Raw genomic sequence first — 17,437 nt, 5'->3', positions numbered from 1 at the left:
CCATTCAGCAAATTTTTGTGCAGGTATGCCTGCAGGAATCCATCTCCTCACCTCTAGGTAACAGTGGAGATTCATTCCAGGTCAACACACAAAATGATGGAGGAACTCAGGTCAGGCAGCATCTATGGAGAGGAATAAACAGTCAATGAAGGGTATCAGCCCGAAATGTCCACTGTTTATTCTTCTCCATAGATGCTGCCTGACCTGCTGAGTTCCTTCAGCATTTTGTGTGTGTTGCTCTGGATTTTCAGCATCTGCAGGGTCTCTTGGTTAAGACTCATTCCAGGTCCCACTTCTAAATCCTTCCTTACAGCCTCCTAATTTTGCATAGCTTTACATTCTGCAACAACTCTTATTTTTGCATTTCTCCCCAAATAGTTCATTCCAGTCAACAAACATCACATATTGATTTTCTTCCTCTAGTATGAAAAGAGATTAAACTAGACACCTTTGCACAATCTCTGAAGTAAACTTGCTGATTTTAATGTCTATTTGGAAGCATATTAATTGAAATAAAAAGTTGTACTTTATTTTCCACTGCAATCTTTTCATATTAAATATATTACTATGTAATACTACATCCTGGCTTTATTTCTAATTTTATCTCTCAATGACTGTGAGATAGGAAATGAAGCAGCCAATGTGCATAGTCAGCACCCACAAATAGTACACTTATGAGCATAACCCATTTCATTGACAATGACTTAATAATGATTTATTTCAAATAATCCACCCCTCCGCACCCCCATCACCACTACTTCATCTTTTCCTATCAGTCACCTTATGCACAGATACTCCTGTACCTAGTGTTACTTTATGTACATACAGTCAATGTATAGTAAAGCCTTCTTATGTACTTATATTTATTGTACTTTTTAAATTATTATCTTGTTCTTTATCTAATAGAATTTCTTTTTGTGCTATATCAGATCTGGAGTCACAATTACCTGTATTTCATTCTCCTGTGCTAGAAATGACATTAAATAATCCAGAATCTTGAAGATTTTTTTTCAGTTGCCTTGCCAGAAAGCAAGTACTGCACTGCAGAGTACCACACGGCAGCAACATACTATTGGGCTAGAACAACATGAACAATTGAAGCTTAACACAACTAAACATGCCAGCTGCTGATGCTCTATGACAGGGCTTCCAAGTGAAAATCCGCTTAACATTAATTGTTTTCAAACTGTTTATGTGACTGAATAAATGATTAAGTAAAATAGGTGTGTTTCATGTGAAGGTACACATTTAACAACGGAACTAGTACACCTTTCCACAAACGCAAACACAACTACGTCGACACTAACTGATGCGGCATACTAGTTGGTGAAAGTGAGCCGAAGGTCTCATTCCATTTCAACCACATTCAGACTCTTAGGACTGGAGCCAATGCTGCCGTCATCTCTATTCAATAACAAGCATAAGTTTAGGCCCAAAGAGGTTTCAGGTTGTTGCATTTGTAAAGTGATGAAAATGCATTAAAGATGACCAAAAACAGAGAACAATAATTGCAGATAATAATTTATATATTAATAATATTACTGGTGCCCAGTTCATCAGCTCAGGTAGGTCAGCTTAATATTTAAAGTTTTCAGTGCAAGGCAAGTATTATTTGTGAAGACTTAAAATGATCTTTGGCAGAGCTAATTGAACAGTATTTATCCACAACTGTTTTTAACCACTCTACATATATCTATGTATCTTGAAGACATATTGGCTAGCAACTACACACCAATCTTCTATGGTGCTGCTTATATTACAAAGTAAACAAATTATCAAGTTATTCATGCATGGATTTTTTTGCATTAAAAAAAAACAAGTAGCCAAACCTTTCAGGAGCCCAGAATTGTCAATAGGACCAGGATACACATTTTGATCTCCCATCTGGTATTTGTCCCAGCTATCAAAACCAACATATTTCTTCCACTGCTTAAACCAGCGGCTATCCACCAGATACCTGTGATGATAAATGAGAGCTGTGTTAAAAGAACGCTGTTGTCATAGGTAAGAAAACTTAAAAGGAGAGGGGTTTTCAAATTGGATTACATATATAATAATCAAAGCTTTGATTAATAAGCAACTACACCTTAGGTAAACAAGTACTGTTAAAGGTTATCCAGATGACTCAGTGACATGAACCAGCTTGGAACTGAATTAGATAAGATTAGAAAGGACCCAGGCTCATATAGTTTGGAATTACCAGTTTGGAGGATAGAAATCAACCTTGGCCAATGCTCCTTGTTTGCTTAAAAACACAAATGAATGATAGAAAAAGAGGAACCAAAACAGCAAATACTGGAACCACTCAGCAGGTCAAGCTGGGGAGAGATGTCATCTGCACTTCAGATCAAGGTTTCATCATTAGATTTGGAAAAGTGAGCTAACATTGGGAGGAAAAGGGAAGGGTGGAAAGGATAGAGAAGAGATACAAACCAAGAGTGATAATTATTAATAATAATTTTAAAAACTAGATGAAGACTGGAAAAACAGAAAAAAAAATGAAGGTATACCCATATCTGTGGAAATCAAAGAGAAAAAAAAGTGATCTAAAACTGTTAAGTTCAGACATTAAGTTCCAATGGCTTTAATATGCCTAAGGCAGAAGATAAGGTGGTGTTTCCCTGAGCTGACATTGGGAATTGTTGGAGCAACATAGGAGAATGAAGAAAGGCCTTTATTCTGCTTGAGTGAAAGAGGTAAGGAGAATTAAAGTGACAGATGACTTGAAGCTCATGATGGCCCTTGTGGAATGCAAAGCAGTCACTCAATCTATGTTTGGTTTCTCCAAAGTTGAGGAGACCACATTATGAGCACCAAATGCAACACAAAAACTTATCTTAAGACAACCAATGACTTAACAGCTGATTACAATCACTCAGACCACAATTTGGACAAGGCTTCAGGGAAATACTGACCACCCACATTACATGCTCCACAATTCTATTCCTAGCATAGATCAAGTTCAGGTGAAGAGGATTACATGCTCCACAATTCTATTCATTGCATAGATCAAGTTCAGGTGAAGGGGAAAGTGGTGAAAAAAAATCAATCTTTGGAAAAGTTCAAAGGAAGGTACTACAGAGCAGTGTGCACCATGCTCAGGTTTGAAGTTACTGTGCTGTTCAAGCGAAATATACCTTTGCTCTGCGTGTCCAGAATTTGATACATTGACTAGCCTTTGAACATCTGGCACTTTCATTAGATACAAAATGGGGTAGGAAATAAATTCCAATAGGGCATGCTGAATAATTACTTACCGCTATTTCATTTTTTTTCCCCTTGTCCAATTGACAAAATTTGTTGGTATCAGTAATTGGAGATAGTTCACTTAGGCTATGAACACAAGGAGATGCCATTTTGTATTTCTTCTTCGCAGATGTGCCCAGGAAGTTCTTTTGCATCACTTCCTGTTTTGGGAACAACCAAAAAGAGCTATGGAATTTACTGAATTTTAACTGCTTTTAAATTCATGTACAACTGAATAGAAATCTTTTACAAAAGTATAAATTAACAATCTGTAAGAAGTGAGATAAAGGGAGTTCCTGGGCACAGCTCTGAACAAGAAAGGCAAAAAATATCATCGCCTCAATTCCACAACTTTTCTACAAACAGTTGAGTAAGCCACATACATTGTCCAGAAATGTTCTCCTGAGTTGGACACAGAATACATCTGATAATCCAAAGTGAGTTGAGCAAAATCTGCTCAATGCTCATTTTCTTCCAATATCTCAAACCCCAGAATCAAATGTAGAAAAAGCAGAAAATACAAATTTTAAAATCTCATTTGCCATTTCGCCCCCCATTATCTTAAAACATTTTAAAATCTGAACAATCTGTCCTCCCTTATGTCCCTTGTCTTTCAGTTTCTTTACACTTGCTTGATTATACCGCAGCAGTGCTGAACCTGTACACAACAAAAGACCCAATATAGTTCAAGTCAAGACCGTTCCAGTTTTTTGTCTTAAATCTTTTTTTTAGAAAAGAAATCAGAAATTTTGTTTTAGTAAGCTGCCTGGGACAAACATTTCCAAACACAGCTACTTGGTTGAGTATTATGCAAGCTTTTATTTGTTTAACTGACATTAACAAAATATGCTCATATGCAGCAGAAGGCAAAACATTATTTCCTATAATAAAATTATCTGCATAGTCAAACACATGCAAGTGACACCTAAACCAATGCAAAAAGCACCTTATCTGCAAAGTTGGCTCAAAATTAAGAAACTTCATGGCATTCCAAACATATACATGCATGCACACACACACACACACATATATATATAATCTCTAAAGATATTTTAGCCAATTATTGATTTGCAAATTTTTAAGAAATCTTTACACAATTTTCAAGTGAAATCTACAAATGTTAGTGAAGTTTATTAACAGATCATTAGAAACCTCATTTTAAAATTACAGATACACTTGCATCAGTAAAGATGCAAGCACTGAGAATATCAGAGATCCCAAGTTAACAAAGTTAAGAATATGTTTAATTTCTAAAAAGTCTAGTGTGAGCACCACATTGGTTTATTTCTGAACGTTCCGGGTGAATTCCAACACCTTCCTTACCCTCTTCCTCCACCTACATGCTTCAAATATTTAATGAGATTTCGATCAGAGATGCAAACAATGATGTATGACTCAACAATTCCTGTAGCAAACTCTTTGGCGCTCTAATAATCTCTGGATATGACAACTTGTATAGCCTTTGATGAAGTGGAAAGTCTCAATGTGTTTCCCAAACTAAATTTAGTACAAAGTTGCACAAGGAGTATAAAGGGATCATCGGCAAGTTGCTTTTAACCCGTGTGTTATAAAGAAAGAAATACTGAGAAACGGAGGTGGGAGAAAACAAACTTAGGTTATAAGCAGCTGACGAATTGGTTGCCAATGGTGGAGAAGAATCCAGAACATGAAAGGGTGTAGATCTAGAGGTGATGGTGGAGAGGACAAATGGGCTTGGCATGGAGGAACTTAAGAGCTGCTGTTTAGAATAGAAACAACAGATGAACTAGCTTGTGAGAATTAAGATGTCCTCAAATTTATGATGGCTGGGAGAGAATATTAAATACTCTCATCTTAATTTTTATTTCAATGTGTGTATGCAAAGATAATTTAATTATAGGTAACATTCACTTATCCTGTAACCAATTTAAACTTCACCAATCTATTGTTAACCAGAGGAAAGTTCTCCAGATCAATTTGCAGCCTTCTCTAACATAATGACCTGAAAACAGAGAACTAACAAAACTTCTATATTTATAAAATGCCAGTGCTAAAAGGGTATTCCATAAATCTATGCTTTGTATATGAAATGTTGATAAATGCTTAAATAGATTTGCAAGCACTGTTCCCTCTAAGCTGCACTGGTGTATGGCTGTGCAGTAACTGAAATGCTCCTACGCATATAGCCTTTCTCTGCAACTGTAACACTGTATTCAGTTATTTCTTTTGTACAACCTCAATGCACTGATATGATGAAATTATCTGTATGGATGACATACAAAACAAAGTTTATAAGTGCATGGAAAAACTTCCATTTTGCATGTCATCCGTACAGATTATTTATTTATTAAGTTATCACCTAACAAATTCTACCTGTTCTGCTGTTTGTGAAAATATATCTTGGATTTAAAAAATATATACTTTTTTCCAAAATTCTTATACTTTATCTTCATCAAATGCTCCAAAATTACTTCTTGCATAAAAATGAATAAACATATTTCTTAGAAAATGATGTGGTTTGATGCAGGAATTCTTCAATATGGTTGGCCCTTCAGCCAGTTTGATGTTACTGGATGTCAGGGATCAAGTGACATGAATTTGTGAACTGCTCTGAAGGTCATTACTTCACCAGCAAATCCAGGCATTTTCCATGACAGAACCAATAAACAGCATGATTCTTGACCTATGCCTGGTCTCAAACCTTTTCATATGCATTTCATACCCAACTTATGAAATGCAATTACATTTGCATGGAACTGTTGAGTTGTATAACTCACCTCCAGGCTTTTGCATTCTGCACCTTCTCAAAGAGGGAATACATTACTTCACACAATATTCTCATTTCTCCATCTGTTACCAGTCTAAATCAGTGAGGTATTTTATAGCTTTGATTGTCTAAACTCTTCCACTAATGTTGTCAGCAAAGCTCAAGCCCAAGGTCAGCACACCCAGCTGCCAATATAATACTCTACATCGGCAAATTCTATGGAAATAGAGGTTCATTTTTCACTAGTCACTGAAGTACAACACTTTAACCTTTTCCTGGTATTTATTATTTAGAGACACAGCGTAGAACAGGCCCTTCCGGCCCAGTGAGATGCACGGTGCAGCAACCCACCTATTTAACACAGGACAATTTACAATGTCCAATTAACCTACTTACCCGCACATGTTGAACTGTGGAAGGAAACGGAACACTTGGAGGTAACCCATGCGGTCGTGGGGTGAACATACATTCTCCTTCTAAATGTTACCAGAACTGAACTCCCGACATCCAAGCTGTAACTGTGTTATGCTGCCTTGTTGTCTTGTGAAAACCTTTGTATCATTGTGCCTACCTTTATCTGTCTCTAGTGACAAGATTCTGCTATGCTTTTTATTGAACAAGCTCTATAAACCATGTCAAATTAGAATTTCCATCCACATATTAAGTTCCTCAGAGGGAAACAGTTTTTAAAGTTAATTCACAATTACTATTGGCTTGCCTTAAAGTAATTTATTTTTTTCTTGAAAAATCCAGGTATACCTCCAGAGTTTACTATTTTCTTCTCAAAACCATACTACTCTTATAGTAAAACAAAAAACAAAAATTGAAACAAGTCAGACCAAGACAAGGGGACTAAACTGAAACTAGAAAATCTATTTCCAGAATTTTCTGCTTTTGTTTTATATTAAAACTAGGTAACAGTAAAAGTATGATCAATATCAAGAAGTGTCTCATCACAGAGAAGACAAAATATGGACTGAAGTTCCAAGAGAGCTAGGGAATTATTTTGGAACTAATGATGTGATGGGAGATAGCAGGATGTAAACAGATTAGTCAACTGATTAACTAAATCGATCAAATGATCACTCTATTCCTTATTCACTATCTAGTGAAAGAAGATCTGACAGCCGCTACAAAATCCTTAGAACAAATGGATTAAAAGAAACATTAACCTACAGTTGCAGAACATGCATCATACTCCTCTAAGTGAGGAATCCAGATGCTTTCACCAAGTAGCAATGCACAGAGACTTGTGCTCACATTCATACATCTACACTTGCTCAGACTGCATCTTCATGGTATGGTCTGCAATAGTTAAAAATTCAAAACAAGTGCAATGTCTACCTGGGAAAGCAGAGCAGGCAAACATTATCTCCATATCTAACCAGATTGAAAAATTCTTACCACAGCTTGTGGAAAATTAAGCCATGAGGTGAAAATTAGATATGTGAATTTAATGCCCAACCACACTGTGAGAGAAAGATAGATGGGGTTGGGATAAAAGTATAATAAAGATGATAACATTTCTGGCAATTAAGAAATGAAATTCTGTAAATGCAAAAGTTGGTTCTCTGTGCCAGAGGTTGTATATTCATAACTCCATCTCAATAGGTTTGAAAAATTTACTTTTTCTGATATCTATCCTTCAAGTGATGGGTACTTTATTCCACTGCAGGTTTCACGGCCAAGTTTTTTTGAGAAGTACCAAACTAACACCGATATTCTAGAGTAGCAGCTCAGCACGAAATACAACCTCCTTTTCAATATTTAGCTGCCAATCAATATGCAGGCACTGGAAAGTTGTCTAATTAGCACTTTCAAACAAAAATCAGCATATTCCCTTGAAAATGATATTAAACTGAGATGGTACCAGCTTGCAAAACATAGTGAATCTTTAAACAAAGTCCTGATAACAGGTAATTCCTCTATCTTAGCAGCATCACTTATGGAAGGTAGCAAGCAGAATTAGATCCTTAAGCAAGGCAATACTGCCATCCTGCTATTTCACTGTGCAGGGGGAGATACACAAGTATTGCTATAAGACAGGGGTTCCCAACTATTTCTATGCCATGGACCCCTACCATTAATAGAGGGGGCCTGTGGACTCCACGTTATACTATAAAGTAAAATTAATGAAAAATGCAACTAGAATTAATCATTTATAGTTCTAGACTTATGTTTAAACAGCATACTTGATTGCTATGCCCATTAAAATTTCCCAATAACCTTGATTTAGTTTGATTGAATAAACAAACAATAACACAATAATCAATAAATTGGTTCATTTAAAAAGAGCCTGACAGTCTAGTTCCCTGTCATGAAACACCTGCTACCCAATCTAGCTACATTTCCTAACAAAATATAGGGGAATTGCTCATAGTTTGACTAATGGACTAAACGTGAGTTAATTTCCTCGCTACATTACAAATGAAGTAATAAAATATATATTTTCCCCTCTTTACTTGTTCTTGCCTTGTTTCTGATGTTGCCATGTGTTTCTATCAAGTTGTAACCATAGAAGGAAATACCTTTTGACATTTAATGTCAAGGGATCATGGTGGAACAAACTCTAAATAAAATTCAAACACCATCACCAATCCAGGAATATCAGGAACATTAAGATAACATTGTTGGCTGGTTATCTGTTCTCTGCTAAGTGTGCCTTTATTTATAGCAAGGTGTAATGGCCTTAACTACAATGCCCAAGGTTGCGACATATTGCTATAAACCAAAGTTCAGAGCAAAATGTCGGGCACAATGAAGACAACGCACAATGTGTTAGAATTATAAATGTGTTAAGTGCTAGACCTCTGTAATGAAGATTGGAGCAAATTAAATATCACTATTGGTTGCCTATAATTTCTTATATCACCTTTTCAAATAACATAAATAGAAACACATTTATCTGAAAGTCAAACAATGTACAGCCATGCTAATATTGCTAAATTCAGCAAGTCTGGCAGCATTTATGAAGAGGAATAAACAGTCAACATATCGGACTGAGACCCTTCACCAGGACTGTCACTCATACCACAACATGCCTCAGTCATTCATGGCGCTCAGCCCTCTGGCTGTCATATCTCAAAATATTGACTGTTTATTCATTTCCATAGATACTACCTGACCTGATGAGTTCCTCTAGCATTTTGTACATGTTACTTTGGATTTCCAGCATGATTTTTGTTTATCATTTCCGACTCAACAATTTTCTGATTTCCAATATTGCCATGTGTTACTTGAGAAGCAAAAATTAAACATCATAAATAGGCCAGTACAAAATGAGTGAAGACAAACTTTTTAAAAAATGGAGCTGCCTGATGTACTTTTCTTCTCACACTTTAACACAAGACACCACTTGGTTTGCATGTACCTTCACTTTCTGCAGTGACGATTCCTAGTTTTTCAAACTTTAAGACATTTACTTTGCACAATTTTCCACTACTGTAAAATGAAACTTTATGGCATTCAAATGCTTTAATCAACAGGGAAGTGTTTAACAATGAAGTCACTTTTTTAAATTAACGTTTAGTCACATTATTGGAGATATCCATTATGGTCACGGGCAAAGGTTGTGCAAACCAACGATTGCTTTGAGCAAGAAATTTTAACACATCTGAAAACCGCGCTGCACTTTAAATGCTTTTAAATGCATACTATGAATATTTAGAATGAAAATAATCATACTTTTGATTGTATTTATTAAATGGAATAATGGAATAAAGTAGAACCAAGAAAATCTTTTTTGTTTCATAAACTTTTTCTTGTCTGTCTTTATTACAAATCCATTGCTTGTAAACACTGTCCAGACTAATTTCACATCCAAATGAAAGATACATCCAATTCTCATTGAATCATCCAAAGGTTCCACTTCTAGTCTGTTTCTGGATTTACGTTTGACTGAATTCATAAAGCTGAGGCTCACAGTCACCACTAGAAGTTTGAAATGTTCCAACGATGTCAACAAGAATTGACAGTTCTTCAAATTCTTTGTTTCTAAGCAGTGGACATCTTAACTGAACCAAACTTAACTTTCTCAGAAATGACAAATTAACACTACATAAAAGAAAATCCCAGCTGCACAGCAACAAAGGTTATCTGTGCAGGAGCATTAGTTACTGCGCAGCCACTCCACTAGAATTTTCTTTATATCTTTTTACCAAAAAATGAATTACAGTACAGTAACTATTGAATGCAATCATGATACAAGTTTTATGCTGCATGATTACTCAAACTGAACAAATGACTTGTTGACATTGAGCCAGAAAGGGCCGATCACTAAGTTAACTCCCCATTTTTCTTCAAACATGCCACAGGACCTCTAACTAGACTAAGTGTCAAGAAAATCAATTTAATTTCTTAATCAAAGATGGATAGCTCCAAAAATGCCACAGGCGGCAGCTAACATTTTATACCAGAGACTGGAAAGGGAGCACAATACCTAAAACAATGCTACCAGTTAAACATGACCACCACTAGGGCAACCAAGTCTTATGAAATTAGTTTCAACATTACAACTATACTGTATACATTCCTCTCATGCCATTTATATAACCTGAAAATATTCCAAGAAAAGCCACATTGGTGATGGCAAATCACATACACATCAATTCATGAGGATTCATGTCTCTGAAATTAGGTAACAGAATTGTGCTTGTGTCATGATTTCATGTTAAACTGTACAGTGTGTGTATTGGTGGCATAAATGTTGTCATGGCAACATTTGCTCTTTTGTGGCTGAATATTTGTATTAATTTTTCATTGCTGAATTTCAAGATTGTTGGATTGCTAACACAAGATGTCTCAAACCATATCTCACTGACCAATATGTGAATTAAAGGGCACCACCAAGCTATAAATAGTATTGCCTGCTGTAAACTAGCAGTATTAAAGTGGAATGGAATAGAAAATTCATCAGTTGGTTATGACGGAATACAAGTACTTTTTAGGTAAAAAGATTCAGAATTCTGACCAACTAATGAAGAATGGTGATATTTTCAGAAACATGTATGTCATAGCAGTGGTAACCCCATAAGCAGGCTGCATTTATTTATCCAGCTGATAGAAGTCACTGGTCTGTGAGATAATGTCAGAGAAGCCTTATCAAGATGTTGAAGGCCACTTTATGATGCTGCACTTTATAGCTGTATTGCTATAGTAGGTGCAGGGAGTAAATACAAGGGTGCTGAAAGGATACAAATCAATTGGGTTACTTTGCCATGGATGGCGCTCTGGTCCTTGAGCTTTGTTCTTGTTATATTCATCCAAAAAGTGCTGTTGTACTTGCTTAAAGTTAATAAGAGGGGAGCCATTTGCAACAAAGTTATCGGCTCTAACCTGCTTACATTTGTGGCTGATTCCAGTACTGGCCAATGGTGATACCCTGGGAAGATGAGAGTGAGAATTTGGCAATGGTAACTATTGGCAATATACACACCCTTATTTAAAGCACATCTATGTTTCAATATTACTTGCAGTTCAAATGTCATTCCAGTCTTGCACAAACCAATTAAATAGGCAGATTCACTCCCAGTAAGAACAGACATTTGCCAAGACTTTCCTGCCAATTCATCATCTTTTACAAAATTAAATTTTACAAACAACTTAACACAACTTCTCAGCTGCCATCCAACTTTGCAAAATGTTCCACTGCTTCTACCAGGCTAAATGGCAATTCCATTCAATCCTGTCCAACTTACAAGTATTTCAAACATTCCTGATTTTATTTCAAACCTCCAGTATTGTAATATTCTTTGACTCTAAATATCCTCCTTTAACTCTGAATTACTAAGGGTGGCACCATAGTCTAGCTGTTAGCGCAATTGTTTTACAACACAAGCAATCACCTTTTGGGGTTCCAAATGTACAGTCAGGTCAGAATGTTGTGGCATGCTACGTTGGCATCAGAAGCATGGCAATTGCCAGCTGCTCTCACTGATTTGCTTTGATGCAAACGACACCTATCACTGTACTGTTTGATGTACATGGGACAAATAAAGCTAATCTTTCTTTAAAAATAAATCTCTCCATTTGTCATTCACCATAGACAGCATTTCCCCCATAATGATGCAAATTCCCAGATCCTGACAGTTCCTCTCAAAAAAAAAATCTTCAACATATCTCTTTAACAGTGACTTCAGCCTCAATTCCCAACGTTATGTGTTTGGGTGATGATTTGCTGGACATGTCAAATTTGCATGCAATGTCGACACAAATCCCGGCTCTTTCAGTGAGCCGATTACAGATTCCATTTTTCAAAGTTCAAAATAAATATCCAAGTCCATGCATGTCACCAAATACAACCCTCAGATTCACTTTCTTGCGGGCATACTCAATAAATCCAACAACCATAATAGAATCAATGAAAAACCACATCAACCAGTGTGCAAAAGACAAACTGTAAATACAGAAAGAAAAAGGAAATAATAATAAATAAGCAATAAATACTGAAGACATGTGATGAAGGGTCCTTGAAAGTGAGCCCAAAAATTGTGGGAACAGTTCAATGATGAGACAAGTGAAGTTGAGTGAAGTTATTTCCTTTGGTTCAAGAGCTTGATGTTTGAGGGATAAAAATTGTTCCTGAACCTGGTGGTGTGAGCTTTGAGGCTCCCGTATCTTCTTCCTGATGATAGCAGCAAGAAGAGAGCATGGCCTGGAAGGGGGGGGGGGGGTGTCCTTGATAATGGAAGCTGCTTTCCTGCAACAACGCTCCATGTAGATGTGCTCAACAGTGGGAGGGCTTTACCCGTGATGGACTGGGCCGCATCCACTACTTTTTGTAGGATTTTCCATTCAAGGGCATTGTTGTTTCCATTCCAAGCTGTGGTGCAGCCAGTCAATATACTGGCCACAAAACATCTATAGGTGTTTGTCAAAGTTTTAGAGGTCATGCCAAATCTTCACAAACTCCTTAGGAAGTAGAGGTGCTGTTGTGCTTTCTTTGCAATTGCACTTACATGCCGGGCCTAGGACAGGTCCTCTGAAATGATAACACTGAGGAATGTAAAACTGTTGACCCTCTCCACCTCTGATTCAAAGATTGTAATAAATGTTTTTGAGACGCTTGTTCCAACTTTGGTGCTGTTAAAGACAATGTAAATGGAGGCTGCTGTACAGGCAGCACGGTATCACAGTTAGAGAACTTTCCGTTTGAGTATTTTCTTCTGGTTCTTTAACATAGCAGAAATGAGAATGTCAGTTTCCATACACAGATTACATGGTAACAGATCCGTAAAGCAACTCAACAGCAGTACCTGATGACATAACGGTTAGTGTAACATTAACACAGTGTCAGCAATGCAGTTCAATTCCATCACTGTCTGTAAGGAGTTTGTACATTCTCCCTATGACCACGTGGGTCTCCTCGCACACTCCAAAAATATACAGGTTAGGGTTAAAAAGTTGTAGATATGTTATGGTGGCACCAGGAGCAAGGTGACTTGTGCACTGCTCCCAGCTGTACTGGTCATTCACAGAAAGCGAATCAATTCACCGTATGCTTTGATGTACATGCAAGAAGTAAAGCTAACCTTTAATAGAATATACTTGATTTGCCGGTTAGATTGGCAAGCACCATGGTCAGCAAAGACAAGCTGGAAGATGATGGCACTGGTGAGACAAGGTGATTCTTTGCAAGCAGCTAACAAAAGTACTAACAATTCTACCTTTTCCAGGACTACGATCTGCAGCCTGCAATTTCCTGCTGGAAGGAATGGCTTTGAACTGTCTGCACGACGTGGTGTTTTTGTGTGTCCTGAAGGATTTGAGAATGCAGGTACAGCTGTGGCCATTGCTGGAGTGGACTTGGAGCTGAACTGAAGCTTCAGGCTGGATTGAAGCAGCGGAGCTTGTGCCTGAGAGCGGGTAATGAACCGATGATTGGTCGATTTAACTGCCAAGCCAGATTAAAAAGATTAAAGCGTCGAGACCAAGGGCGAAATGCAAACTGGTGTTCAGCTCACTATTCCATGAGACTCAACCCACCTCAGCGTTGCATCGGTTACATGGCTGCGGACTTGCTTTTGAGGATTCTGCAGTTCATGGTCTATGGATTATTTTTTAAATTGTTTGCATGATTTGTTCTTTTGTTTTGCATACACTGCATGTTTGACTGCCTTTGCGGTGTGGGGTTTTTCGTGAATTCTACTGTTTCTTTGTTTTGTGGCTGCCTGAAAAGATGACCCATCTCAAGGTTGCATATGGTATACATACTCTGATAATAAATGTTCTTTGAACTTGCAAACTGACAATGCAAATTGTAACTGTGGCATTTCAGTCACTTTGATAATGTTGCCACATTATTGAAGTACTCCTTTAAATCTCCTCACTTCGAATGTACAGATATCATCCATTCAGAAAGGATAAGCTGTCTTTGGAGAGAGTCCAGAGGAGGTTCACCAGGATGATTCTAGGAAAGAAGGGGTTAATATATGAGGAGCATTTGGCAGCTTTGGTCCTGTACTCACTGGAACTTAGAAGAATGTTGGGGGGGGATCTCACTGAAAGTTAAAAAGGACTGGATAAGGCAGAAGTGGGAAGGATGTTTCCTATGGTGGAATATCCAGAACTAGAGAGCACGGCCTCAAAATTGTGCGGCAACCTTTTAGTACAGAGGTAAGGAGGAATTTCTTTTTTAGCCAGACAGTGGCTCTGCAAGACTATGCTGGAGGCCAAGTCCATGTTAAGTTGACAGTCTCCTGATTTGTCAGGGCATTAACGGATATGGTGAGAAGGCAGGTGTATGGGGTTGTGTGGGATCCGGGATCAGCCATGATGGAATACCAGAGCAGACTCAATGGGCTGAATGGACTAATTCTGCTCCTACGTCTTATGGTCTAAATAAGAGACGTTTGCCTAAACTGCAACAACATTATCAGAATATTCATTATGAGCAAGTCATTCTTTGTTCCAAACCAAAATGCATGTGGGACAGAGTTAGCATCTTTTCCATGCCTCATACCAAATCAGTGGCTTCGGAAGCCTTAGTAGTTCTCTAGTGGAGGCAAAGGGTCTCATGCCATATAGAGGTGCAAGGATGTATAAAATCAAGAGGGCTATAGAGTGAATACACATAGTGCTTTTCCCAGGGAAAGGGAACTGAAATCTAGAGGGCATAGGTTTAAGATTTGAAAGAGACCCGACTGGCAACTTCTTCACTGAGAGGGTAATGCATATGTGGAATGAGCAGCCAAAGGAAGTAGTTGAGGCAGGTACATTAACAACACTTAAAAGACATCTGAACAGGTACATGGATGGGAGGGGTATTGGGCCAAAGGCAAATGGGATTACATTGGCAAACGATCAGCACAGACAAGCTGGGCCGAAGGACCTGTTTTCCACGCTGTATTTCTGACTCCATTTTAGTTTGCATTATGTACAGTGGCAATTCAACCAAAAGTGCCCTGATTCACATTGCTTATTTTTCACATCACTTCATAATGACAACCACAACTCCGTCTGTAGAACACTTGTCTCAGAGTTAAAATGCCTTGGACGAGGCTTCGACTGCACAAAAATCTAGGGCAACGCTCGAATGCAAACAACATCTTTAGCAAAGGCATCTCCGTACAAGTCAATGACATGGAGAGAGTTCACCCACTGTCCTTGCTAGATCTTACATCAACCAATATAAAAGACATTCTCTGCGAGGTACTTCCTTTCAGTGAGCAAGTTCCTTCTGGCGGTCTGACAATGATACAATGCGGGAAGACAAGTTCAAATTATAAATACAGACTCTTCAAGGTATTGGAATAAAAAAAGGAAGTAATGACGGTATCACTTCTCAAAACTGAAGAGTCTACAGGAGTTGGTCACTCAACTCTGTGCACATCCGACTCGTTTCTCTTTCCCCTTTGGTAACCATGCAATTTATTGCTTTGTTGGACCGTTTAAACAGCCGATGTTGAAACAACGACGGAGCGTCCCAAGAACCAGCGGGGCCGACTGCAGCTGTCCACGGCCCCGCACAGCCAGCGCTTACTTGTCCCGGAGGGCGCCAGGGCCTTTAGAGTGCTGGGATGGCGGTGGGTGCGGCCGCAGGGTTCCCCGCCCGCCCGGGCGCGGAGTAACCGCGGGGGGAGGGGGGAATACCGGCCTGGGAGCCCCGGCGAGCGCTGCGCTCCGGTCTCAGGGAGACGGCCCGCCCGCTCAGCGCCCATCTCCTACCCGCCAACCACCCTCCCCACCTCCTCCGCTCGTCCTCACCAGGTGTCCCCCTTCTTGAGCGGGGTCTTCATCAGAGCCGCCGTGTCAGCGCGCTGCGTCTCCAGCTCGGCCACTCCGCCTTCCGCCATGTTCGCCAGCAACCGGCTGGGGCATGCCGGGAGCCCACGTCATGCCGCCCGCGCCAACGAGCGGGCAAGAGAACACCTTGGGCGGACCGAGTGGATCGCCCCGCTGGAGGACCAGCGCACCTCCCAGTCTTCCCGCACTTCAAGTTCACAGCGACCCTGCACATTTGCTGGAGGACTTGCGTTTGCATTCAGCACTTGCGTTTTGCGGCTTTTTTTTTGGAAATGTGATTACTTTTTTTGTTTGTGTTGTTTCTTGCGTAATTTATGATGTTTGTTAATGTTTTTCTTGTGATTTTCATGCATCTGCTGCTCTTTTTCATTGCACCCGTTCTTCCCCTCCGCCATCAGATTTCTGCATGGTCCATGAACAGCACCTCGGTATTCCTTTACTTTTATTTTATCTTTATTTTGTATTTTTTGTGTTTGAGCTGTACTGTTGCAGCAAAATAACAAATTTCACATTTTACGAGGCTCTGATAATAAACCTGACAGGTGTACTTGTGCACCTGACAATAAACAGGACTTTGAGTTCAACATCTGACATCACCTGCTCTGAGAGTTTATTGCTGTGTTGATCACCATTGTCTACGTTCCCCCGAGCACAAACAGCAAGACATCAAAACACGCTTCTGGACAGTCTCTCAATAATTTCAGGAGACTTCAGTCATGTTAACCGGCAGGACAGATTACTTCACCCGAATTCCACTCACACATCACTGTGGCCACGAGAGAAACAAGCAGGCACGTTTCTTTTATCTCCAGTCTTGATGGAGAGTCCGATATGTCGACTGCTCTTTTCTGTAGATGTTGCCTGCCCTGTTCCTCCAGCATTTTGTGTGTGCTGCTTGGATTCCCAGCAACTGCAGATTTTCTCTTGTTTGTGGCGGTACTTATAAAGCTGCCCACGGCCTCAATGTGACCAAATCTCCATGACGTTAATCCCAGCATGGAGAAACCGGTCAAGTGGACCATCACTGTACGGCTAATGAGGCAATCTGTAGGCTTCAGGACTGTTTTGAACAGTCTAATTGTTCGAGGAGGCTGGGCTGCCGCAGACCTTGAGGAATAGGCCTCATTTGTCGCCAGCTACATCGTTGATTGTGCGGCTGATGTTGGTACCTCAGGAACCATCATCCCACGGCCCAACCAGAAG

The 17,437-nt window shown here is 39.1% G+C and overlaps 1 protein-coding gene across 7 annotated transcripts in view; it reads right to left on the bottom strand.

The window, feature by feature from the left end:
- The window catches only part of LOC132398302 (ubiquitin carboxyl-terminal hydrolase 15-like), a 132,043-nt gene extending 115,727 nt beyond the window's left edge, over positions 1 to 16,316 (bottom strand). For 6 of the 7 annotated variants that reach the window (XR_009513608.1, XR_009513607.1, XM_059977521.1 and 3 more), the window contains exons 1-2: positions 16,196 to 16,316; positions 1,830 to 1,957 (exon numbers count right to left, since the gene is read on the bottom strand). Coding sequence is in view for 5 of the 7 variants with exons in the window: in XM_059977521.1 (XP_059833504.1) it covers positions 1,830 to 1,957; positions 16,196 to 16,284 (217 nt within the window). In the remaining 2 variants the exon portion in view is untranslated. Of the gene's footprint in view, positions 1 to 1,829; positions 1,958 to 3,257; positions 3,408 to 16,195 lie in introns of all 7 variants that reach the window. The other variant, XM_059977523.1, reaches the window with a different exon arrangement.
- Between the last annotated feature and the right edge of the window lie 1,121 nt (positions 16,317 to 17,437).

Source organism: Hypanus sabinus, chromosome 8, assembly GCF_030144855.1.
Source record: "Hypanus sabinus isolate sHypSab1 chromosome 8, sHypSab1.hap1, whole genome shotgun sequence".
NCBI classification, from domain to species: Eukaryota; Metazoa; Chordata; class Chondrichthyes; order Myliobatiformes; family Dasyatidae; genus Hypanus; species Hypanus sabinus.
Note: the sequence above shows the minus strand (reverse complement) of the source record. Positions and strands in the feature narration are given on the sequence as shown.